We start from the raw sequence: 26,922 nt of genomic DNA on the forward strand, positions 1-26,922 counted from the left end.
ATAGAAAGAGAGAGAGAGAGAGAGAGAGAGAGAGAGAGAGAGAGAGAGAGAGATGGAAATAGGGATAGGAAAGGAGAAACAAGGAGTGTATGTATATAAGAGAAAGATAGAAAGATAGAGATATGGATAGAGATATATATACATAAATAGATAGAGAGGAAGGGAGGTAGTACAAGACAAATAGAGAGAGGAGAGAGGAGAGAGTTGTAGTAGAGATATATAAAAAGAGGGTGTGATAAGGAGAGAGGGAGAAAGAGAGGGAGAGATAGGGATGGAAAGGAGAGATAGATAGAGATATAAATAGGGAATTAGAGAGGGGTGAGAGATAAATATATAGAAAGGGAGTGATGGATGGAGAAAGGAATAGGGAGAGGCACAAATATCAATAGAAAGACAAGGAGATTGAGAGAGAAAGATGGAGAGGGACAAATCTTAGGAATGTAGGATGAGTTGTAGTGTACCAACTATGGATTACATCTTATCATATGATCCACACTTACCAAATTCTAAGACAATGTAGCATAGTGTATAGTACTAATTTAACTATAGTCCACGTTTTAAAATATAAGAGTCTAACAAAATTTGTACAATATTGATGATGGGTAATATTTGACCATGTTCCATGTTAACAACACTTAAATATGTTAAGTGAGTTGAAATATGCCTCTTATGCGTTCATTTGAATAACTGAAAATTCTAAATTTTAAGCATGTGAAGTGAACTGTCATGCACCAATTATGGGTTAGATTCGACTTTGATAAATGTGAGGTAAATTGTAGGTTATATTTGACCATGTTTGATGTTAATAAACCTTTAATATGTCAAGTGAGTCGCACTATGCCTATTATGCATTACATTTGATTGTGATAAAAAATTACAAATTTTACACATGTGAAGTGAATCGTCATGTGCCAAATATGGGTTACATTTACATGTAATCCATTTTTACAAATATTAAAAAATGTTAGGTTAGTTCTAGTCTATCAACAACATGAGATAAATTTAAAAAAAAATGTTATCTATATTGTAATATGGGTAAAAGAAATAGTAAATATATTAGATATTTAATATCTATATCTATTTATTATTTAATTATAAATAAATTTTATTATAAAATATATTACGTTTATTTATTGTTATATATCATTTTTTAAAATATATTGTTAACATAACATTATATAATTATATCTTTATATTATATATTCAACTATATATTTATTTTATGTATTTAATTTTTATAATAATTATCATTTTATATTTAATAAACATATTATAATATTAATTAATATATATGATAACAACTAAGTACACTACACCCAAGTTATTAATTATACACAATGCTAATTAAAAAATTACTTTAATCTACGTAAAGAAACCATGTGCAATGGCCAATGAATGTAGGAAGGGGAGGCTCACAATTGTTACATTGGTGGTCTTTCCCAAAATATCTTTTCCATTCAATTAAAAGATTACTTATATAAAATTTTCATTCAACAAGACATATAAAGTTATATAATTTTATCATGTTTGAATATTTTTAAATCACATTTTCCTTTATCATATTATTTTTCACTTCCTTTATAATGTACATTATATCTTTTTCAAAACTATTTTCAATCTTCCGTAAATATTGAAACACAAAAAAAGTTAAATACCATCAAAATCTTTACGAAATTGCTATGCTCTTTTCAATATATCTGTTGTGAATTAATATCATGGCCTTGTTAATTCTGCCGTAAAAAGGAGGTCTATAATTTATTATTTTTCATGGGAGACATTGAATTTTGAACTGTGTAGTGGATTTATTACTGTTATCTGAAAATGGGAATGAAAACGACCTACCTACTGTAGTGGTGTTTGACAAGAAATAAATCAGCAACAAATACGAGCAGGCAACGTAAAGCAAGGTAAACAAACGGGCTATTCACAATAAATGCACTACGTTTGACAAGAAAAAATACTGTGAATGAAAAAATTTGGGTGAGAAAAATATAGGGAAAAATAAAAATGAAAACGATGAGAAAAGGTGGAAAATGATTGGACGGTTGTAGATGTTCCAGTTGTCTTGCACGCCTCTCTTTCAATGCGGACCGTCAATCTCAAAAGTCAGCTGATCAAGTTCAAATCGGGAACGCCTTCGGTGTAATAACAACCAAACCTGGGCAGACTACCTACAATTATTGGCTCCCAAATTAGAAGTCAAAATGCATTCAATAAATAAATCTATATTTTCTCATGTTGGCTGACCCCCTCTCCGTCTTGGCGCCCAATTTCATATGTCAGAAATTAAATAAAACATGTTTTATACTATGGGCTGACCTTCCCAAGTGTGGCGCCCACTCTTGTAGCATTTAAAATCAAAATTAAAATATTCAGAAAAGGGCCGGCCCACTAGAGATGAGCACCCATTGTGTGCAAGCAAATAAATTAAATAAAAATAAATTGTTGCTGTTTTGAGCCAACCTCCTTGAAGAGTCACCCCTCTTCGGTGAAAGGGTGTATCTGGCATGATATATAAGAAAAGTTTGAGATGAAAGTGGGAGGAAAATTATGAAATATCATTCCTATTTAGAGCCTATATAAAGGAGTAAATTTTAGAAGCTATATGGCAGATTTATGAGCAAACTATTGAAGATCGTGTTGCAGATTTGTGAGTAGATGATCAGTAAATCATTTAATGATATCAGATTTCCACAATCCATAGCTTGTAATCTCATACTTCCTGGATTAGACTGTGTAATAGTTTTTTGCATCAATGTTTCGTATCAGACTCTGTGATCCATCATCAGGATACTAGAGAGCTAAGAACATGTAAATCAGTAAATCATTGTTTATTGCAGGCTGTAGCATCACTATTCAATTGTGTTACGCATAAATATGTGTGTTATGTATGCTCAATTTATGGGCTATAATATATGTGTAATAATATATTTAATGAATAATCCTTAATAAATTGATATGCTGCAACCAACCATGAGGAGGTTAGGAAAGGTGTACAAGGAGGGAGAAACTGTTATGAGGTCCTCTTCTAGGCACGCTACCTCATGGTGGTGATCGACATTCCCATATGAGGCCAAGGGGGTGCAAGGAGTGCCCCACCCTTGGGCTTAGAAGGGAAGGATGCTCTGAACACCGTATTGTGACTTCCCCACCAACCTCAGCAAGGGCTGATTATTGGAATGAATTCAAAGGGATCTCAATCATAGATGGAAAATAAGGAGGCCTGAGTAGGGATAGCAGATACAAGTGTCCTCACTAGGTACACCACCTCATGAAGGATAGACGGTAGAAGGCCTCATGAATAGACGGTAGAAGGCCTCCAAGAGGCATGGTACATTTGCTCTTGGGCCTAGGGTAGAGAGTTGCTTTGGGCGTCCCATCATGTCCCCTTAGCCAGGCCGTTATGGTTGAACCCCAAATAATAAATTATAGATATTATATGATTAAGATAGTTGTGAATATATGTGCTCTAACCCTAGTAGTAATAATTGATATTAAGTATTGTCTTTTTCCAGTAATTATCTAACATGATTGCAGGATCTCAACCAGATTCTAACTTGTTCAGCAATTTAATTTGGTAAATGATGTCCCTAACTCCATTCCATTCCTTGTTTTGCTTGGAATTGTGATTTTAGGGCAAAAGCTAGGGCATTTACAAAAAGGGAACATTACAAGAAAACAATTATTGTCATTTCTATTTGTGAAATGAAGGCAAATATGGTCAAGTTTAGGAAAAATAAGTGAATAGCATGTATCTTAGGGTAAAATTAGGGTAGTTAGCTTTTTTTATCTGCTTTTAAAAACTTTTTAAAAAGGTTATTTTGGCCAGTTTAAGGGTTGGTAGTCTAGGTTAGTCCAAAGTACTTGGGCTGTGGAGGGTGAACCACAAGCTATCCCGACCCAGAACAGGTACCCAAATAGTATGAGTGCAATTCATCGAGCAAAAATGAGGGATTAGGTAATGTAGACATTAACAATCTTTAAGAAAAGAATATCTATATAGAGTACCTCTTCTCCATTATATTTTAGGTTCTTTCATTTTTTATTTATTTTTGATTGATTACCAGGATAGATTTATATTGCTTAAAAAGGAAAGATTACATGCTCAAAGTTGTTCAACAGCATACCACAACATGGGGTCTCGCCCCTACAAAACCATCAGAACTCGAGATAAATGCCGAACCTACATGGTCTACCACCTCAAAAAACAAACCATACAAAAATGCTACCCCACCCGAGACCCGACAACCCCCATGGGGCCAGCCTATCGAAACCAACCAAGGGCCTCTTCCCTTGAGAAATTAGGAATGCCCTGACTAGGACCAGCCACATGAATCTCCCACCCGCCACCTGGCATGGTACCTGGCCTGCCATCTCGAAGCAAACTGCGCTCCACCACCTTCACTCTCTTCTGAGGAACTTGATGACGGACTAGTGGCCGCCCATCGTCATCCAATAGAGCCTCCGACTTAAATGGGGTCTGCTTGCGACGCATTTTTGCTCTTTCCGCCGGTCCCAGCTCCTACACAAAATTCACAACGTCCCTCCACCCCTTTCTTGCATCCTCCATCTGAGCATCCACAGATCGGGAAGCCGACCAAACCACCAATGGCTGAACATCACCCATTTCCACACCAATCCGCCGCCACGGTCCTTGCACCACTCTCAGACCTTTGCCAATCTCTGCACAAGCCACCACCTCCTCCAGCCCTCCAGACCATTTAGGTCTTAGCACCAAGGATGTCACCCACAACACCTCCTCTGTCAAACCACCCACCAACAGGGCCAACGCCACAAACAAGGACGAGATGTCCAGATTTGTGTGCGGTCGATAGTCGGAAACCAGAAATTCTTCCCCAACCATCAAGTGTGTTGAGACATGGATCAGTTAGGACTCGAACCTAGGACCTTCCATACGCTGCTGGAGTGAGCTACTGGCCCCTCTTGGACTAGTCCATCGTTGGTTCGGGTGTGGCTTATTTCCAACACCAACACCCCCCTTAAGCCACACCTCTCGTGTGCTTGGGGCTCCTAGCTTGGACCTAGCTTTGATACCATGTTGAGACATGGACCAGCTAGGACTCGAACCTAGGACCTTCCATACGCTGCTAGAGTGCTCTACCACTGACTATTGGCCCCTCTTGGACCAGTCCATCGCTGGTCCGGGTGTGGCTTATTTCCAACACCAACAAAGTGCATAGCCCTCCAAAACACTTCCCCATCAACCCTGAAAACATTCAACAATCGATTACACAAAATTGAACCATGGAATGCAGGCATTTGTTTGTCTGTAGACAGTGTAGACAGGGAGAAATTTGCTTCCATCCTTCCCCACTCTCTCGTCCGAAACCTGCACTCACGAACAAAACCAAAACCAAACACTGCGAAGTGCCAGAAAACCAAGAGGCTAGGCCCTAAAATAGCCAGCACCACATCAAGAAGTAATTACTCCACACGTAGCACCTCAAACCATGCATCATCAACTGATCAGCCCGCCAATTACTACCATCATCATTCCTATGCCGCTGTTGCAACTTGCAACCAGATCAAAGATCACAAGCCACGTGAAACATCTCTTCCCTCAAGTCCAGTGTCAAGAACAAATCTTACCAAACTCAAAAACACAACTCGGGTTTGCTTTTCACTTCTAAAGCACAATCAACCAAACTCAAGAGAACACACATTCCGTAGGTCCTCAAATAAATTGAAGTTGCTATCCAAAGAACCATTAGCTCCAACATTCGAGAGCTTGTCTGCCTCAACATTTGCTTCCCTGAGAACATGCGAAACCTTAAAATCATCAAACCTGCACAGAAGGAGATTCATCCTTCTGATGTGTTTGTCAAGTTGCCAGGCCTCCATCCGACCCTTAGCAATCCCATTCAACACAATCTGGGAATCCCCCTCAAGATGGAGTTTCTTCACTTCCAATTTATTTGCCAAAAGAATGGCTTCTATAGCCGCTTGACACTTGGCTTCATTGTTCGTACCATCCACCAACCTCTTAGCTCCAAAAGCTAGTATACTTCCATACTCATCCCGAGCTATGACCCCTACCCCGGAGATCTCGGGATTCCCCCTAGAAGCCCCATCAAAGTTGACCTTGATCCAGCCCTTATCTGGCGGAACCCATTCCTGACTTTATCACCCTTCCTGTGGGGATTAACCCTCAAAAGCCCATTAGCAGGCCAGGTTCTTTCATTTTTTAATTATATCACTTCAAGTTTCAATGCCATTGGTGCTTATGTGAGGTTTCGTAAATTAATAAAATTATAACTATGGATATGGAAGAAGAGATAGGGCCTTCCCTATAGGTTGAATTGTTAATGATGATTTGGAAAAGTTGCCCATTCATTTTTTTTTCTAAAATGTCGGTAAACTATATTGTATATTTTATTAATAGTATCAAAAAATTACATCCTTATAACATTTGAATGAATCAAAAAATAGAACCCAGATTTCAACAAGGAACATATTGGGAATAAAAAAAATCCCATCAGTAACAACCTCAAACATTCTTACCCTTCACTCAGATATACAAAATTTACAAAAATTACATTCATCCATTATAATCAACATGTCCTCTTTAGCAATGAACAAAATTCATAAAGAAATAGTAAAAAAACTGTAGTTTCCACCATATAGAGCACCCACTCACAGGAACAAAATGTGGCCACCCATAACTATCCCTTGTTGGATGTCGCCCTAGGTTCAGTTGCAGCCCCTTGCAACCCTCAGTCAAGTGTCTCCCCGACCGTCACCTTTGTCCTAGGTCTCTTGGAGTTCTTAGACCCCACTAGACGCCCACATTTGTGCTTTGGCTCCTCCTTCTGACTCTTGCTTTGTAACTTAGGCTCCATCTCCCCATGATGAGCTCTAGCTTCCCTTTCTTTGAGGTAGTCTTTGATTCCGCTTGATCCAATTTGGGCTGCAACTTGACACACTTGTCATCCTCGGCACCCCAAAGGAAGAACGGTCAAAGGGGAGGAATGAATTCTCCCACATGAAGCCAATCACCACTTGGGGCCACAAAGCTTTCCCCCAGCCTAGCAATGGTGATGATGGATGCTAGACCCCAACACCATTCTTCCCGTGCACATTGGTTCACCAACCAATGGGAATCTTCTTTGGTACCCAACTCAAGGCACCAAGCCAGAAATATGGAGGCGATATCGGCATTCATTTTGTACCTATACATGGCATTCAAAAACTCATTGCCTTAAACGATCATCACTTGATGAAGGAATTCAAGGTCTGCGAACTTGAACACATGTTTGAGGTGCTCTTCCGAAACCTTTCCCTAAAAACCACCATTGGCTTAAGCATTTATAGGGAAAAGTTAACTTGCATCTTTGACACCCCCCACACCATGCAGCTACCACCGATGAATGAGTGAGGACAGCTAATCCAACCTCTTTAGCCTCTCTTCGCACATCTCCATAATACGGTAGGGGTGACATTCTAAATGCAGACATTAGTTCTTTGTAGACCGTCCCATCGTGCCATCCTTTTTGGCCACTACCTCACTAAGCTCCCTTCCTTGGAGATCCCCCCAGATTTCCTCTTCAATCCCTTGTCTTAACTCCTCTGCCAACTTGGAAAAGTTATGTGCCACTGTGTTTCCCTCCCTACGCACATTTGAAAATTTGAAATTGTTAAATGTTGAGAGCAAGAGTTTTGTAGCCTCACCTACTTGTCCAATTTCTAATTCTCCAAACCACCCCTAATTAGTGCATTCGTGATGATTTGCGAGTCCCCCTTCCAAATGAATTGAGGAGATAGACATTTTCCTATCCAATTTCACAGCCAGGAGCGCAGCTTTTGCATCCACTTCATTATTAGTGCCTGAACCAAGTTTTTGAATACTCCATGCCAAGGTGTTCCCCAACTAGTCATGAGCAACACAACCAGCACCCGATGGCCCCGGGTTCCCCTTAGATGCACCATTGAAGTTGATGTTAATCCAGCTTTGTTCAGGAGTCTTCCAACCTGCGAAATGTTGCTTGAAATTGGCCCATTCATTTTGTTGTGAGAGCGAGGATTGTGTATAGAAGATGGAATGAACTTTTATCGTATGATGGCTCCATTATTAAGATTGCATACAAGCATGTTGCTAACTTGTGTATCTGTATTTTCAATTCAATTTTGTAAGCTGGGTTCTGATGAAATGTGGACATGGCTGTTCATGGAAGCGAAGATTATTTTAAATTCCATTACAGAAATTATCATTAAATGTATTTCTTTCATACTTGAAGCTAATTCGCAACAGCTTGTTTTGTTGCATTTGGATAAAAGTAAAGGGTAGAGTAAGTTTGTATATATGCAAATTAGGTACTGGCATTTTGAGGAGTTTTCATTTTCCTTTTCCTTTAGACGGCATTTACAAAGTGCAATGGAGTTTGATTACTACACAGTGTGTTGTTCTTCTGCGTAGAGGCTATGCTCTATATGGTAATATTTTAACTTTTAATAAATATTGATACTTATGATGGAGAATCAAGTGTATGTCATAAGACTCTTTTTTTTAAATCATGGGAATCTATTGGAGCCCTTGCCCAAAACAAAATATAAATGACTACAAAAGTAATGACCTAAAGGTTGAGAAACAAGAAGCCAACCAAAATCCAAAATATGGCAAAAAGAGGTCAGCCCCCCCCAAAAAACCACCAATCACTCAAAGACTACTGGCAAGGCCCCCAGCCACCGACACCAAACCTAGAAGGAACATCCTAGCTTGCCACTTCCTGCGATGCTACCTCTTCTTGCCCTTTCAAAATATTACAAGCTCTGTGAATCATTCCAGGCACATCAAGTGCAGGGAACTTAATGCCGTGGAAAACCTCTGCCTGCTTTTTGGAACTTGACAATTTCTGAGGGTCGACAGGTGGCATGGTAAATGCAATGGACACCTGCAGATGCCCATGAGAATGAGTCATCATCAGGTTCTTTATAACTCTGCCCACATCAGAGTTGTAAACCTGTCACACTAGCAGCTCTCTATAAACTATGAGAGTTCCAGGAGAAAAAGCCTCAACAACCTCGTCCACATCTCTGCTGATGGCACAACAGAATCTAATTTATGTACAAAATCCTCTTGGATGGAAGCCTTTGACCTCGGAGGACAGAATCACCCACACTGCTTTAACAAATCACACCAGGACGATCTGCCACAATTGCAATTGAGAATTCAAAACACCAAGAAAATGCCACCGAAACAGAACTCCACTACTGCCTGCTAGAAATGTCTTCAACACCTGCTGATGAAAATCAAAAAAGGAATTTGGCAGCTTTCTACAAATAGAGCTCTCATTTGCATGCTTTGGCTGTAAATTCGCAGGCAACGAACCAATTTAAGCACCATCCTCAATCAAATTACCCATTTGCACATCAATCGCACAATCTACCAACAAATTAGTATGAAAACACAAAAAATTACACTAAAGGCTACCATATGGCTTAAGCAAGAATTTTAAAAGATTGGCTATGGCTGCCTAAAGGCCAACCATTTGCTTAGGCATGACCAAAATTTGAGGAGCATACCATATAAAACTGTCAGAGGCCCCTCATTCACATCCAAGGTGGCTTAAAAATCTGCTGCCAAATTCACCTCCCAATAACAATGTGAGAAAACCACAACATCAAAGGAAGAACAAAGTGCTTGCGCCTCATCCAAAAATCTCTGAAGTTTCCAATCTGGAAAATTGCCTTTATGGAGACCATTAATAACATTCAGAGAGTCTCCTTTATCCATGACATTTCAAATCCAAGAGATAAGACCAAGGAAATCCCTGTAACTGCAACTTTCCATTCCACTTTTACTATTATTTGTTTGACAACCAAGAAAAAGAGAACCACTGTGAATGAAGCAATTTCGCTTGTCTTTAAGTGGAGGATCTGGATCACCTCATGAATCTCCATCAAAGTTAAGCAGTAGAAACTCTTTGGAGTTCTCAACCATACAGAATTCTTTCTTTCTATTTGTCTGTCTCTCACCCTATGAAAGGAGAATTCATCAAACTTATACTACAGCACATTATGCTATTTGGCTGTCTGGATGAGGTGCTTGTTATTTGGGTCAGCTATATTAGGAGAAAAATGACAAGAAGCCATGGCATAATTGTTCTGGTTAATACAGGATTATGTCATAGGTGGACTTCATTGAAAAAAGGTGATGTAGAAAATGATCAATACAAAACATATTAATAACTGAATGCATGTGAAAGCAGATAAACAGACCCACTGAAAAATACAAATAATGTAATAAAAAACATGAATTAATCGATGAATGAAAATTATGTTTTTTCACCTGCTGCTGCTTCAAATGACATTTTTGTTATTATTATATAATGTGACCTGCACATCGTCTCCATGATCATCGCAAGGATTGATAGGAAATTCATTAGAATATCGACAGTTATCTCCTTCATGCAAAATATTGTAATGAACAATACTTACCTAAAGTTGCCCTTAAAAGGTGAACAGAATCAGCCAAAGGTGTAGAAACTTTGTTTCTAATAATCCATTAAATTACATAACATCCAGTAAAATTTCTCTTATCTAGTTTATAAATAAATCTCAAAATATCAGAATAATAAGCACCATAATTGGAATATGAATCTATGATTCAATCTACAAAGAATCTTGAAAATAAAAATGCTTGATGCTATAGGTTAAACAGTAAAGTTGGGTATGTTGCTATTTGTCACAAGGAGAGGTTGGTTTTAACGGAGATTCATGATGTCAATTTTGTTTTGGGTTTCTATGTAAAATGAGAGAGGAGGAATCAAAGTTAAAACATAAAAAAATTAAAAATGGATGTGGATCATAAAATTATGATATAAAAAAACATTGTGGCACAACTAGTGGCTACAAAATAGGGAGCAAAATAAGTTTAGGGAGTACAATGCCCAGGCCTAAGAGGCAGGGACAATAAAAAGAGGATGAAAAACAATTCAAAAGTAGCAGCCTTCTGTTGTTATAAGAGAAAATTCACTAGGAGGAAGCTCAGGTTAGGACTTTGAACTAGATGTGATAGTGAAATGACTTGCAGAAAATTTCACATTTGAAAATTGACAACTGAGGTTTTGTAGCAGACAGTTGACAGGAGTAATTGTGCAATCAGAGATTTTGACAGCAAGAAATCTAGGGTGCCAAATACATGAGATTTGTATTAGATGCCAGTGATTGATGTTGATACATAGAACAAGAAAAGGCAGTCAAAAACCCAAAATCTAGTAGAGAAATGCTGATTAAGAAATCTGAATTCGGACAACAGCAATCTGAATGGTTAGGAAACTGGTTTGCCAAATACACAGTAAGTCTATTAATGGCTGGAGGGTGGAGCTAATGCTTATAATAAAATCAGTATGCAGAAATCTGAAATTTGAAAACAAGCAAATAATTCCTGACATGTGAAGAGCCGGGTCCTTAGGATCTGAGACCAAATTATATGACTTTATTTCTAACTTTATGTGATTGTTTCCTATTTTCTATTTGCTAATGAGGAGCCTGTATATATAAGCTGAAATATTACAATGAAATTTATTGTTTCTAGTGGCTGACTCGAGTTTGATCCCCAGCACTGTACATTTACTCTTCAATCTGATAAAACTAGTATTTGAAATTGAACAGAGATAACAATGCATACCAGATAGAGTAATAGAAATATATCTTATTCACATGAAGGTCTTACAGAAGCAGACTAGAGATGATCAGCCGAGGATCAGATTGATTTCTCTGACTCTGCAAAGTTTATATGACACACCTGACAGTTGCCAGACAAACCACAACTGTTGACAACTAACAACTAGCAACCTGAAGCTGTTAAGTGAATAATATATAGTCGAGTGCAAAACATAACAATGTCATTTTATGCTAACTACAACGTGCTTATTAATATGATTCATAAATAACTATAGTTTTATTACTAACTATAGTAGATGTCCTTATTAGTTTAATAACTTGTAGCCTTTGTTTGTATAGTTTTATCACTAACTATAGTGGATGTGTTTTCTTTCCCAGCCATTGGCCAACTTGTGAAAAGAGTTTTTGGGGCTATGTTATGTTTCCCACCCATTGAACAACTTGGAATACCTCAAATTGGTCTCTGCTAGCACTCTCTTTTCTTGCAGTTTACTATCTACAAGGTTTCTTTATTGGAGATTGCAAATGTTTGTAACTCTGTTTATAAAATTCTTTATGAGCTGTAGATACCCTGACGGCTCCTTCAGCTGAGCTAATGGGAATTTTATCCCACCCCATATTCTTTACTTACCAAAACCCAATACTTTGATAATTTATTTCAATAGAGCAGCATCATTTAGCTCATATATTTTGAAGAGTTTTTAGTCCCGGTTTTGAATGCTTGTTCATTTGCCAACATGGGTTAAGTTTTTTTAGATGCAATTCTGGGAATCTATTACAATTAAAAAAGTTACAAAAACATAAAATTCACCTGCTAAAGCAGCTCCAAAAGGAGTGTAGCAGGTAAAGAACCTACAGACAAAAACAATAAACATGAACTACAAAATCAAGCCATTACTTTTTCCCTATGAGAACAAATACCATGTGGCCTAAGGATTGTTTTTGGGGAGCAGCTTTCCTATTATTAATTGGTTTCCAACCTCTGTATCGTCCTCTGCTTCATGATATTATGAAATAGGAGAAGCAGACAAAAATTGATTGATTGAGTCCAACAAATAGTCTAGAATGTTTGCCACAATGCCCCATTCCTCATCTTGAGTAAATGTTGTAGGGAAACCCATGGACTGCATGGCAACCTTAGGCCTGGATGGGGAAGGAAGGAGAGTTTGCATAGTAGTAGACTTCAATCCACTCGAGACACACACTTAAACCATGGTGTGAGACCTATGTGAGGAGCTAAACGGTGGAGCATCGCTATAGAGCAAGATCTAACTATATCTGAGTAATGTGGAGAAGGGGGATTGCCTTCCACAAAAACTAGTTGGGATCAATGGAGCCAGTGAAACCTCAACAGCATGAATTTGATCAAGGGGTGTAGAAGAGGGAGGATGGGTAGGTTGTTCTAAAGATACCGATGATGCCCTTTTGGTAGTTAGATGTGATAAACAAGCATCCTTCCACCTTGTAGCCTTTTTTGTATTCTTAGGCTTGTCCAGTGGGCATTTGGCTGTTACATGACCGACCTTGAAGCAATGCTTGCAGCAAAGTGCTAAATTTCACTTGGAGCCATATTTCATCTGATAGTCCTTTCTAAATATCTAGCTCCACTTGTATCCTAGAAAAAATGGAATGGACCAGTGTATTTGTTTCTGGTTGAGAGCCAAAAATTTTCCTAGACAGTTATCAATGCCTTATAAACACGAATCCACCCAAAATTGGAGCAAGAGGTAGGGCAAATCATATAGGGGGAACCAAAATGGTTTTTGTCAAGGGGTTGAATTCTAGAAACCATGGCTTAATCAAAAAAACATTTTTTCCCTTGAATCAAGGTCCTTTTTCTTGAATAATGAAGCAGTCTTCAATTGCTTTGCAAAGGACAAAAAAACCTTGGGCATTGGGGAGGATTTCCAGCAAACAATGAAGGTTGGAATGCCAAGTTTGGGTAGTCTGGACATGCAGCTTTGTAAGTCTTGGCCTAACATGTATATTAAATATAACTGGGAATACTTAAACCTCTTCATGAAGCATGTCCTTACCCAGCATGAGAATGACATTGTCTCTCGATCATGGAATGATTGTCTTCTGAACACAGAATAAGGTTGAGCCTTCACATTTGAAGCTCAATTACTGTTGGATGCTTCCTAAGGAAATTTTTTAGGATTTCAAGGTTATCCAACAAAATCCTAGAGCTCAAGAGGTGAGCAGTTAATTGAGAATTAATTTCCAAAACATCTCTTGCACCCCCTTCGAACCCTAGGTTTGATTTGCAAGGAGTAATGAGTAGTGGGAGCAGGATCTCTACGTTGTGTGGGATGCAATCATAAGCCCTAATTGCAACGTTAGGGTCAGTAGATTGTCAGCGTTTTAAATTATCTCTCGCTAGAAAACACAAAATGAAACAGTGTGTATGGTAGAACTGTTCTTCAAATTATGAAGGCAATCTCCTTGAGATCTAACTAAACCTAAAATTAATCCTAGACTAAAGCTATAGATGGAATTTGCAGATTGACACACCATAAAGTTTTTCATTGAGAGGGTTTGTATAAAGAAATGATTAGGTGCCTATGTTTTTTCCTTTGATACAAGAGCTAGACTATTAATAGTCAAGCCTTGCATATGAGATTTTCAAATATTGGGATAAGACTAAACACAAATAAAGATGACAACTTCCTATTGACTAAAATTGGTGACCAATATTTTGCATCAAACAAGATTTGGAAGGAATAACATCACATTTTCAAGAATTAAACAATGAAACTACATCCAAAGTTATTGACTTGATGCAATCGCCTTCCAGTTTACTTGATGAAATTACAAACATAAATTCCACAGTAACTTCATCTGGAAATCAATTTGTGCAGAATAAGCCCACATTCATTTAGAATATCTCATGCCCAAGGCCTTATTACGCTAAGTAATTGGTAAAAATTAGATTGTATTTACAATGAGCAAGAACGCTCAATAAATAATATACAAGGAATTTGCAGAATAGAAAGTTTCTAACAAGAAACTTAGGAAACAATATATTACATGATTGAGCATTAATAATTAAATTAGGAAAATTTTATTCTAATAGGCCTTATATAGGTTACAAAAAATAGCTTTTAGGGATCTAAGAATAATTTTTTAAATATCCCACAAAGCAATGTTTAAGAACAAACCTATACACAAGCTGCAGAAAAAGTGGAAAGAAAGGAACTTTTAAGCAAACCTATTCTAAAACAACCTATAGAATACAACTAACTAAAGCAGCTTAAAAAACAGGTTCTTATCAGGGATTTAAGAATAATAATTAAATATCCCACAAAACAATGTTTTCAAAAAAACCAATACACAAGCTGCAGAAAAAGTGGAAAGGAAGGAACTGTTAAGCAAACCTATTCTAAAACAACCTATAGAATACAACTAACTAAAGTAGCTTAAAAAACAGGCTCTTATACATTGTCTAGAATAGAACACTCGCAATAGTCACTGCTAAAAATAGCAATTTGCACACAAGCGACCTCAATTATTCTAGATCAAACCTTCACCTTCACTCTAAAAAATAGCAATTTGCAGCTTAAAGATAAGGGCACTGCTAAAAATAGCAATTTGCACACAAGTGACCTCAATGATTCTAGAACAAACCTTCACTCTAGAAACAATGAATCCTTTGGATCTCCTGATACATGGCAAATCTTACTGAAGAATATTGAAACCTTAAACCTGTGACAACTCCATCAATCTGATTTGATCAAGCAAGTGTATTTTTGAGCATCAATGCCATTGGAGGTGTCTCTTTGCAATGAACAAATGAGAACCTTTGCAAGATGAAATTTCAAACACTTTGATTGAATTTATCCTGGTGACACTTTATTGTCTGATTGATTTTTTCTTTGCTGTTCCATGGTTTTAGGAAGTAGAATTTGATCGATCAGCCTGCTGGAAAGTGAAAATCAACTACTCAGAAGAGAGGATTCAGTTCAAGACTGTGCAGCAGCAGGGAGAATACTAGAAAGGACACAGAAATTCAGAATAACTATTTTGCTGATAGCTCTTGCTCAAAGACTGAATTCCATGCTTGGAAACTCTTCAATAGATGTGGAAAACTGTTCTTGAATCTGCAAAAATTAAATTACAAATAAATAGCCTTGTGTCTGCTGCGAAGAGCAGAGAGGAATTGTTTTGCAAATTCGAATGAAGATCTGTCTTCATATATAGGCATTATATCTCTCTTTGCATGCTTTAACTCTTATTTTGCTTTTAGACTGATTGAGTACAGGAATGGCGCTGCCTTGTGTTAATGATTTTTCTCACACTTAAACTCAGGTGAAAATTACCAAGCTAGCTGACTGACACAACTGGGGTCAAATTCACTTATGTCTTTACCATATTTTAAGTGCATGGGTGTAGAAATTGGATCGCAAGGCGACTGGGAATGTGTGCCAAATTTAATTGTCTGAAATGCTGTCAAAGCTGGGTGCAAATTATTATTGACAACACCATCTTATAAGTGTACCACAGGATATTTAGTGGGTTCTGCTATTTAATACGTGTGTAAGACTTTCACGATTAGTTAATGCATACATCCTTAAAAGTTAGAACGATTTATAAAACTTGTGCATTTTTGATGTGCTTTATCAGACTTTTTAATCTTCTTCAGATGCAAGCAGCAACATCACAGGGTGTAAACTTCTTTGCATTTCTTTCTGCAGATGATTTATTTGATCTGATTGTAACCATTTTTCCCTTGCTTGTTCGGTAATGGAATTCGTTGAAATTGATTGTAAAATGCAGCATAAGTCCTTTTCAATGTTAATGGCGATCTGCTAACAGTTTCAATTCTCTCCAGCCACAGGAAGAACGGGTGATAATTATTTCATCAAAGGATGAAGAAAAAGAAGATAAGTCAGCTGCAGAGAATGCTTTGATCCGGATTATCACAGCTATTCTTGAGGTGATTGCCCATCTCTGCTTTGACTACTCTTGTTCTTAAAATTTTGACTTGCATAAAGTAATTTTGTGCCTATAATTGTGGAACATGTTTATGAACTTGAAGCAGGGCAGAGTTGTTACTACAAGTGCACTTGTGTGATTTAACATGTTTTTGTATATTTTACACTTTATTGTAATCATGAAGTCAATCACCCTGTACTCATACTGAAGTTATTAAAATTCCAGGTTGCTTCACTATGGTAGTTCTTTGGCTTTGCAGGAAAGTGGAGGTAGTGCCACCACAACTAAAGCTGTTTCACGCCATGTGGGCCCAAACATGACACGCCTTCTAATTGGAGGATCTCAAGCTGGCAGTTTGATTGGTATGTCCGGGAATACTATAAAAAAGATAAGGAAGGATTCAGGTGCTTCAGTGCAGGTTATGCCACAGAATCTCTTACCATTCTGTGCATCAGCATCAGAAACTGATCGTTTAGTACAGGTATTCACTCTCTACAGGGATACAATAGATGTTATCACACTACTCATGAACAAAGGATAGAATTTGAACATAAGGAATTTTTTTTAAATAAATTTTTATATGCAGAAACAATACTTTCATTATCTAAATCTCACAATAATACAATGATGCTATTATTAGTGATTAGATGCATTGCACTGTGGTTCAGATATCGGGAGAACTATCACAAGTTCTGAAAGCTTTGGACTATATTGGCAGTACTCTTAGGTCTGTTGGACCGCAAGGATCTCTTATATAGTTTTCTTGTATTTATGCTTTGTAGATTTACATTCAGAAATCTTTATTTAATTTTTCAGGGCTTAAGATGTAATTAATGTAGTCTATGGTCCATTTTCTTTATTTACCTTGAGATTCGGACTCAAAAATCTACTGCACTGTTTACAAAAGCTTTTATACTCATTAGCATGGACTGTGAGAACCTAATGGACATAAGAGAATTATTCTAGTATCTAGGCTTACAGTACCAGAAGATAGACGGGCCTTCTTCTGAATTGGTTATATTTTCATTTTTTACTTGGCTGTTAATTGAGTTTTGTGGTTATGCTTGGGAAAAATAGGGAAAACCCACCAAAAGAAGTAATTTCTATGAGGCCAACTTATTATGTACCGCCTAGTGCTGCAAATAAGCTGATGCTATTTCCTCGGTCAGCATTGCCAAGATATACCATGCAGTCTGGCAATTTCAGTTCCCCACATTCAAGAGCTGCGGGCAAGGCTGTTCATGGAGTTTCAACAATTTCAGGGGCTTCTGCTTCATTCCCTAGAGTCACTGTTGAAATAACTATTCCCAGTGATGTGGTTGGAGGCTTGATTGGGAAAGGAGGTTCAAATATCTCAAAAGTCAGGTCTGTTTCAGGAGCAACTGTTAAGGTATGCCATTCTAAATGTCTTTGTTCAGGCCAGTTGTTCAATTACAACTGCAAAAATATTGCCATGCATGTTTTACGTAATATAACTGTTCTCACTTTTTTCTCCTATTATGGTTACTTAATTTTAATAATCAGATCACTGGAAATAAGGATTTTGAAACACGCACCATCTATTTTGAAGGCACATCAGAACAGGTAGAAATTTATTTAAGTTTGATGCTTGCGTCTATTTTTCTCATATCTCAACAATGGTAACTGTGGATCTTTTGTTTTAATGACCAGGTTGCAATAGCACAAAACCTTGTTAACTCATTCATAAATGTACAGCAGCAGACATGATAACAGTACATTATTTATAGTTTTTGCTATTGGCAAGATATGTAATGTTATAATTTGGAACTGTAAATTCTGAGAGTATAGTGGCTTTCGAAATTCAAGATGTCTTTACACCTTCATTGCACATTGTTCTTTGTTCTTTGCTATTGCTTTTTCCCTCGCTTTTATTCCATTGCTTAATGGCATTTTTGTCTTGTATTTAGTTGTTGAATATTCAGCTCAAAATGACAATTTTGACGTTTCATACATCTAATGGCGATTGAAACTTTTGTGGACTAAAATTATTTGTCTTGTAAGATCTGATTTAACTTTTTTTTGGTTATATGTTGGAAGTATGCCCCAAAAAGTTGTTCTGGCTGTTAAGAGTTGTCACCGAACACTTATGTTCCAGTAAAGTTTGGAGCTCTAAAAATTTGTTTGAGGATTATTTTTACTATTTAATTAATAGAATATAAAAAAGACAAATAAAAGTTTCCCGAAGAAAATGAATTTGTGTATTTGTTACATGATGTAACACCTCATCATGGGCTATGAAAATCAGACCATTTTCCTTTTTGCGTTTAAGTCTTGTATTACGTACTGTGGAAGAATGCAATCCTATAACAACAATAATTTCGTTTAGTAAATAATTTCAAGCTTCTCATGGAGATATTTTGGGTTTCTCAGAGGTGAAGGTAATGTCAAGCCGAATAATTCATGACTGGGTTCATGTTGGTTTAGGTACTCATACTAGATGCTAAGCATCTACAAAGATAGACAATTACTATCAAAACACTCAAGATCATACATTAGGGGCTGTAATATTCCCAAATAGAGATAATATAAAAACAAAAGTATCTCCAAAAATAGGGCACAGAAAATTCTGAAATTTTATCGGCATATAAGAAATTCTTCAACAGACTCAGATTTAGACTCAAATTAGTGATCTGGTTTTTCTGGTAGTATCAATAATTTTCTGAGTATAAAAATATTATAGAAATACACTCTAATTCTGCCCAGAAATTTCAGAAATGGTTTACATTGAATTTCTTTTATTTTTCTGAATTGAAGATGATAAAAGTCTGCAGATTTAGACACAAATATTTCAGAAATCTCTTCAAACCCTAGCTGCCCTTGTCAAAACACCCAGAAAATCAGTGCGAGGTATGTTCTACTTGTTTCCACTTGTCCTTGTTGTTGCTATCTTCAATGATGCTTAATAACATGAAGACACCTTGCCGTAGTCAACCCAAATCTGAATCTGATGCTCGAATTTCACCTTCAGAAAATGGTCTCCAAACCTGATAATGAACTGCAGCTTTGAAAATGATGTGCTAGGGCATCACAGACCAAAGGCCTTAAACTGAAACACACCCTTCTGACTACGGGGAGCCCATACGTCTCTCTGAAACCAGGGATACTAAAGGTTTTCAGACCTTAAGTGAAAGATTGCAGCAGCCATAGATAAAAGACTGATAACGTAATAAGATCACACAAATTTTTCCCTCACAATCTCTCCCATGGGCACAAACTCAAATGACCGTAAGGAGCTTCTCGTTGTACCTCAACAAGGCAACACTATCTAGCTTCAAACTGAGATAATCATCCTGGCTTTTGCAAGGATGACCATAACCCGGTCAACGGTCCCATTGTAGGGGACCATTGTCCAACTTTAAGCATAGACAACCACAGAACTCTGTTCTTTGCACAGTGGCTGCTATATGACTTCATCGAGGCCTTCAGATTGATCAGTACTTTTCACTTCCCCCTGCCACCTATGACTCAGGATACTAGTTCATGGAATCTGCCTTGTCATGGGCTCACATGCATTCTGAGCTTATCAATTTAACTTATAAATAAGAAATTAAGAATCATATCAGACTCGGCATCACAACACACAATATCACATACACGTGACGATTTAACACACTGGACTACAACCGACACACAATCTCAAGTAAAGTGCCTAGTGGTGAGACATAGACATTATGTGTGGCAGATACTTTCTTAGGAGATGTATCTGGAAGACTGGGAAATGGGGATGGTCCAAGTAATCCTGGAGATGGACCTGATTAAAGAGAATTAAAAAATTTAGCTGCAGACTTAAAAAATGTTGGGCTTCAAACTGGATGCGCATGGGCAAATTGTTGGTCTCATACTTATTCACAAATTGAGCACCGCATTTTACTTGAGCAAGATTTTCTACAGTTCCTTTTGCTAACTTGCTTCACTATGTTTGTTTTCCTTAATGCAGTTGTTCCATGTATGAGTATGCTTAGATTCAATAGCTTTAGTCACTTGTTTCCTTCAGCATTTATGGTATCCTGTGTCCTTTAGTTTCAGATGTTATTGGTTCATTGCGTAGTGTCTTCCCTGGTTATGGAATTATTTCATTACTTGAGACTCCTTGCCATGCAAGTACTTGGCTCTGTTTTACAAGCTGATTTCACTCTGGTGTATTTTGGTTGAGATCTCACACTTTTCCAGATACCTGACATTTCTTGGCTCTTTAGGCTTATTTACTCTGGTGCATTATTCTCAATTCTCATCTGCCTGTTACGGTCATGCAATTAGGATTCTCTTGCTGGAAATTTGGATTGACATTTGGCTTTTCCCTGTCCATCTTTTGTGACACCTGCTCTGTTTACTTCAGGCAAGGTTCCCTGTGCACCATCGCTTGACACAATTGAACTCATCAAATAGAATGCAGCCCGCACCCCCCTCCCAAACCCTCGACTTGGTTGGACTCATCCATGTCTTTTGACATTTTGGTTAATTATCTAAGTTCTTCTTGTGCTTCATGCATGCTCAAAACACTTTTTTCAAATGAATCATTATGAAATAATCCACGTGGCCCTAATTTGGAAAACATTTGTCCTATAAATTCAGAAATTTGAGAACTTTAATCGGAGTACCCTGGTCTAAACATGTTACTAAATCTAAAGATGAATAATAATATAATTTTTTTCACTTTTGACCCCCAAAAAACAAAAAAAAATCGGTGGATTAATAATAATTGCTTTCGATATTGATAATAACTTCCTATTAAATGGCTTTTATCCATTTTTTAAAATGAAATTTTAAATTTTTTAATTAATGTTTTAAATGAATTATTAAATAATAGATTTATTATAATATTGAATATATTTATATTTAACTACATATTCTATTCTATAATAAATATACATTATATTTTATTGATAAAAATATACATGTTATATTTTAAATAAACTATTAACTAGCATATCTATATTTTAAATAATCTAAGTAATAAAAAAACTAAATAATAAATTTTTTATTAGTATCGAGTTTGAAGTGAAATGGTTGAATATTAGAGTATTTGAAAGAAATTGTAGAATGTAATGCAAAACATAGATGAACAAAATCAATATATCAATGGTTGTGTGTATATATATATATATATATATATATATATATATATTGGTTTAAAGCATTTATGACATAAGGTGTTATGGAGAAAACAAATATTATACTTTTTATGTGCATGTATAAAACAATTTAGACATTGCAAAAAATAGAAGATTTCCGAACAAAACTTGAATTATGTATTAATAAATAGATACATAAAACTATAAATAGTATTCAATTGCATTTTGTTTGGATAATTTTGAATGAATAGAAAAAAAAAATAGTTGACTTTGATCAAATTATTTGTAACAATATAAGTCATTAAGAAAAGTAAAAATTAGGGAAAATAGAAGACATTGGAACAAAAATTTAATTGTTTTTTATATTAATAAGCAATGAAACAGTAGCAACACAAAGATATATTACATCAATTGTCTTTTAAAAATTTTAATCTATTTTGTTCAACCTTTTTCTTTGCAAGTTGTCTACTGATTATCATTTTTTCGTAATGATCATATGTGAATGTTGGCATTATTTTAAGACCTTCTAGAGATTTTATTTGAGATAGTGCCACAAATGTCAATCACGTTCTTTGTGTTGGTCCTATATCAATTGTGGCTTTTGATAGAGTCAACCCTTGAGATTACTGTATAATCCATACCCATGCTAATCTCAATGGTAACTGAGATGTCTTGCCCCTTTGTATTGGTGTTATTGGAATTATATTTGGATGATGATCTTCAAATGGTATTCCTGTTGTCAAATTCAACCATGACATATAATGGTGGTTTCGGTGGAGAACTTCCTAGTTTATAGATAATCTTTCAAACATATCCTATGTTGTTTGTAATTAGGGCTGGCGGATTCCAATTGCCTTGGGCAACATTGGAATCCGCCTAAGGGGGCCAACCCCTTCTCCAACATATAGGGCCAGGCCCCATACCTCTCGGCTCCACCCAAAAGGTCTCCACGCTACATCCAAGCCCAACACGCCTCCATGATAGGGCCGACCCTATCCATTTTGCTTAAAAGGAATTAAATAAATTAATATGTTTAATTTGCAAAGAAGGCCGACATGATTAAGAAGTATTGCTCTCCTATAAATAAAGCATATACTTCACACAACATCATCTATTCAGTTTTGCAAGAAGATGCGAAATATATTCTAAGGAAGCGAAATATATATTCAAGGCAGTTGATAACAACGAACTACATTAAAGGGCAACAAATCATTAATAGAAGATAGTGAACTTCATCAAAGGCAACAAATCACCACTAAGAGATAGAGAACTCCTTTGAAGGCCCAAACAAACCCTATAGAAGGACTACAAACTAGTTGAAAGGTGTTGCTACCCTTGTTACACACAGCAAGTCAGATTAGAAGGACTGCAAATCATGATCTCCATTAGCAAACTAATTGTGTAGACTTCTATGTCATCTTCCTTGTGACTGCAACATCTATACTCCAGATAAGTGTGTAATTATTAGTTGAATTCAAAACCATAATCAGATCTGAGGATCTTTTCTGGCTGGGTTTTTCCTCCTAGGAGGTTTTCCCAAGGTAACTGTGCTTTGTCTTTATGCATTCATTTCCTTTACCATGCTTAAATCTGGAAAACAATAAACCTAATTAACCTAGTTAAAACTAATTTTGATTTTCTGAGTTTTATTCAATCTAAAAGTACTAAAATTATCATCCTATAGCTTCATTTACAAGTCTTGTTTGTATCCAAAGATTTGAAGTCAACATCACCCTTGAATTCTTATTGATCAATATCTCTAGATCAAGTTCATCATTTGAATTTTTTTTTGTTTGATGTACAGTTCCAACTTTTGTTGCAAGATTACGTGCAATAGGATGTTTCAATGGATATAACATTTTTTTGTTATGATTATGAACATTTTCATTTGTAGAGAACAAATGGACAGCATTGTCAAACTCAACATTACTTGTAGCATCTATATGTTAATAGGGTCTTGTCATAAGTAATCAACAATCATCAATTTGTGGGTTTGAATCTCTTAGATTTGTCAAAAGTTGATGAAACCTTTGTTGTTGGTTGTTTTGCCCATCTTGTTTAAATATTTTATCTAATGTAACCACAATTTTGAATTCTTGCCACACTAATTTTGTCTGTCTATTGCTATCATATGTTGATCTATAATTGATTGAAGACAATTGACCCAAATCTCGAACCAAAATAATAGATATAACTAAAAGATAACCAACAAAAAATAATATAAATTATAAAAAATTCAGACATGAATTATAATAAATATAATATAAAATAGTTTGCGTGATTAGTCATAACGAAAGATTTACTTGCAAAGCTTATGTGTGCATTTTGTGGAAATGCTTGTTGGAGCTAAGAATCTATGTTTTCCAACATGTTTTGATCAATGAAGCTCATTTGATCAATCAAAATGTATTTGATATATGTTATATCTTCTTGAAAACTTGTAAGTCTTGTTCCTTTTAGCTGGGAAAAGTCTCATTTTGAGATTCTCAATTTTGAATGAATCGTAGACGCTCCTATATTGAATGTAGTAACTCCTGTTGGTGCAAGTATATCTCTATATACTTGGATCATTCTATGTCTCTATGTCTTCATATTATTTGGATCATTCTAGATTCAACGACCAAGGAGCTTTACACCTACAATAAATATGAACTCGTATATTTCATTAATTGGCATAATTTTTATATATTTAAACATGTGATTTTTTTGACTAGTTAATTAGTTACTTGCAAACCATCTCGCCTCCTTTTTTCCTTAGGCATGCACCCTCGCTACACACTGTGTGTCATTATACAAAGTTTAGTATCTCTTCATATTCATGCTCAATATCTGTCTCTGCAAGTTGTGTTGTATTTGTTAAACATGGATGTTGATGTTAATTTTGGAATGCCTAGAATTGAAAATACAAAGAATGTATTAGCCATATCATCAAGTATAAGTAGTTTATGTGATATACTAGATGTATATGAAAATATTTACGTACATGCTTTCATATTTGTTGATGTAGATCTTGTATAGGATTCCATGTGTGAACAATGGAATAAAAATAACTCTCAACACTTTTCTTCTACTCCTCATTTGACCAATCAATGTTCTCCATATTTGGTGCTCCATGCATCTAAAGGAACCCATGCACATGCGGTGACCCTCTATGTTTCCATTCATATCTAATCTATTAATCTTTAACATTCATTCATTTTTCTAAAATTTATTTTCTAAATATTTAATGTCTTAAGTGCATGTTGTGTGCAACAATATGAGGACAGTCTATAACATTTTGTCTTCACCAAATTTGAGCTTCTCATGGAGTACTTGTGATGTTCCTAACATTAATGGATGCAAATCAAGCCAATACATGTCTGCAACACTCAATGTAAATAATATTCTAGGAGAGCCGATTTGATGAAGCATGACTACTAATTTTGCATGACATTGAGCCCAATATGACCTTGTACTCCTGGGTTTGTTTCCAAATCACATTAGCCTATCAACTAGATGAGAGTGTGGCATGTTTTCCATATGCTAATGCAACTCATTAATGGTGATTGACATGTCTTGAAAACTTCTTTTCACAAATACTGTAGATGAATTCTGCACATGATCTCTCATTATCATAGTCATCATAAAATATGAATCTTGAATATTGACCAAAACGATGATCCTTATACCTCAATAGATGCTTCACAAATTCATGTAAATGCACTCACCTTATTTGGGGTCATAACCAGTCACATTGTCCATTAGGAAACAATGTTAGGAATGCCATATCGTGTAATCTTGATGTGACATACTCATTGATAGGAGATGTGCTGATTCTTGGCCAATCAATTAATCCCGTTGGATTTGCCTCAGAATTATAATATTGAATATATTTATATTTAACTACATATTATATTCTATATTAAATATACATTATATTTTAAATAAATTATTAATAATATGTTCCAATTAAATAGGTTTTAGTTAAAAAATGTAACATATAATATATTGTTATTTAACTACATATTCTATTCTACATAAAAATATATATTGTATTTTAAATTTAAACTACTAACAATAGCTTTTTATCAAATAGATTTTATTTTTTAAAATTAATTATTAATATTTTAATTATATTTTTAATGCTGAGAAGCATTCTACAATAATAGCAAGGGGTGAAGTGAAATGGCGTGTGTTAATGTTAACTTTTACCTTTTGTAGCTTAAATTTGACAACCATTCACATATCAAAATATTAATATTAGTTATAAAATTAATATTTCTAAAATAAACACCAAATAAAAGAAAATATACCTTCATCAAAATTATATGTTTTAGATAGATATATAAATATAAAATAAAAACAAAGATATTTAAAAATAATAAACCATTTCTTTTATTTTTGATCGATAATAAAGATAATATTTTATTAATATAAAAAAACAAGGTTCATACATTCTTTGTCAGATAAAAACAAAGCTAGGGATCAACCCCTATCAATCTTGTCATATATACCACTCGAGCCATGAAATTCTACCTACAACTTGAAGCTACCTTGCCTACAATCCGCTACCCCACTACCCAAAATTTGGCTTTATGCCGTTGTTTTAGACTACAAATTTAAGAACACCAAGTCCTACCAAACACTTTAACAAGATATAACAAAAAATTCAAACAAAACAAAACATTTTTATTTTTATCAGGGCCATTGACCCGATAGTCTTTTGGTGCGAAATTAGTCTTCTTTGCATCATCCTTCTGCTTTGCATCTTGCGCCATTTGCAGCTCCAGCTCCTTACAAATGAAAACTTTTAGAGCCTCCCAACCCACCCATGTCTCCTTTGTTTTGGCCTCTTGGTTTTCTCCATCATCCTAGAGAAAAAACGGTCTAAACTCGACATCATTTCTATCTTACATGATTCCTTCTCCCAACGGTCGCCTCGGGCCTCTTCCCACCACAACTCTCACCATCAATGAGGTCAATCCACACAACAAATGATCTGGGATGCATGCTTTTGCCACCCAAATCACATCCTCCTTTGAACCAAACACCAACCCCCATGCAACCACCATGGAAACAATGTTGGCATCCCTTCTATAACGAAATTCCAACCTCAAATACTCCTCACCCAATAACACCTCCGTGATCTGCAAAAAAATGGGGTCGTCAAATTTGAAAATTCCCTCGAGCCTATTTTTGAGACCTTGCCAAAAAATGCGAGTTGATGTTTAATAGAGTGAAGCGAAAAGTTCGCTTCCATGATTGCTAGTTG

General features: G+C 36.0%; 1 protein-coding gene across 1 annotated transcript in view; it reads left to right on the top strand.

Annotated features, from left to right (window-relative positions):
* LOC131069598 (uncharacterized) overlaps positions 1-18,422 on the top strand; it is a 41,234-nt gene extending 22,812 nt beyond the window's left edge. The window contains exons 3-8 of the mRNA XM_058005123.2: positions 16,475-16,579; positions 16,838-17,059; positions 17,247-17,305; positions 17,656-17,968; positions 18,103-18,162; positions 18,250-18,422. Coding sequence (XP_057861106.1) covers positions 16,475-16,579; positions 16,838-17,059; positions 17,247-17,305; positions 17,656-17,968; positions 18,103-18,162; positions 18,250-18,306 — 816 coding nt within the window. The 3' untranslated portion in view covers positions 18,307-18,422. The remainder of the gene's footprint in view (positions 1-16,474; positions 16,580-16,837; positions 17,060-17,246; positions 17,306-17,655; positions 17,969-18,102; positions 18,163-18,249) is intronic.
* Positions 18,423-26,922: the final 8,500 nt, after the last annotated feature.

The sequence above is a fragment of the Cryptomeria japonica genome, chromosome 6 (assembly GCF_030272615.1).
Source record: "Cryptomeria japonica chromosome 6, Sugi_1.0, whole genome shotgun sequence".
Classification (NCBI taxonomy): Eukaryota; Viridiplantae; Streptophyta; class Pinopsida; order Cupressales; family Cupressaceae; genus Cryptomeria; species Cryptomeria japonica.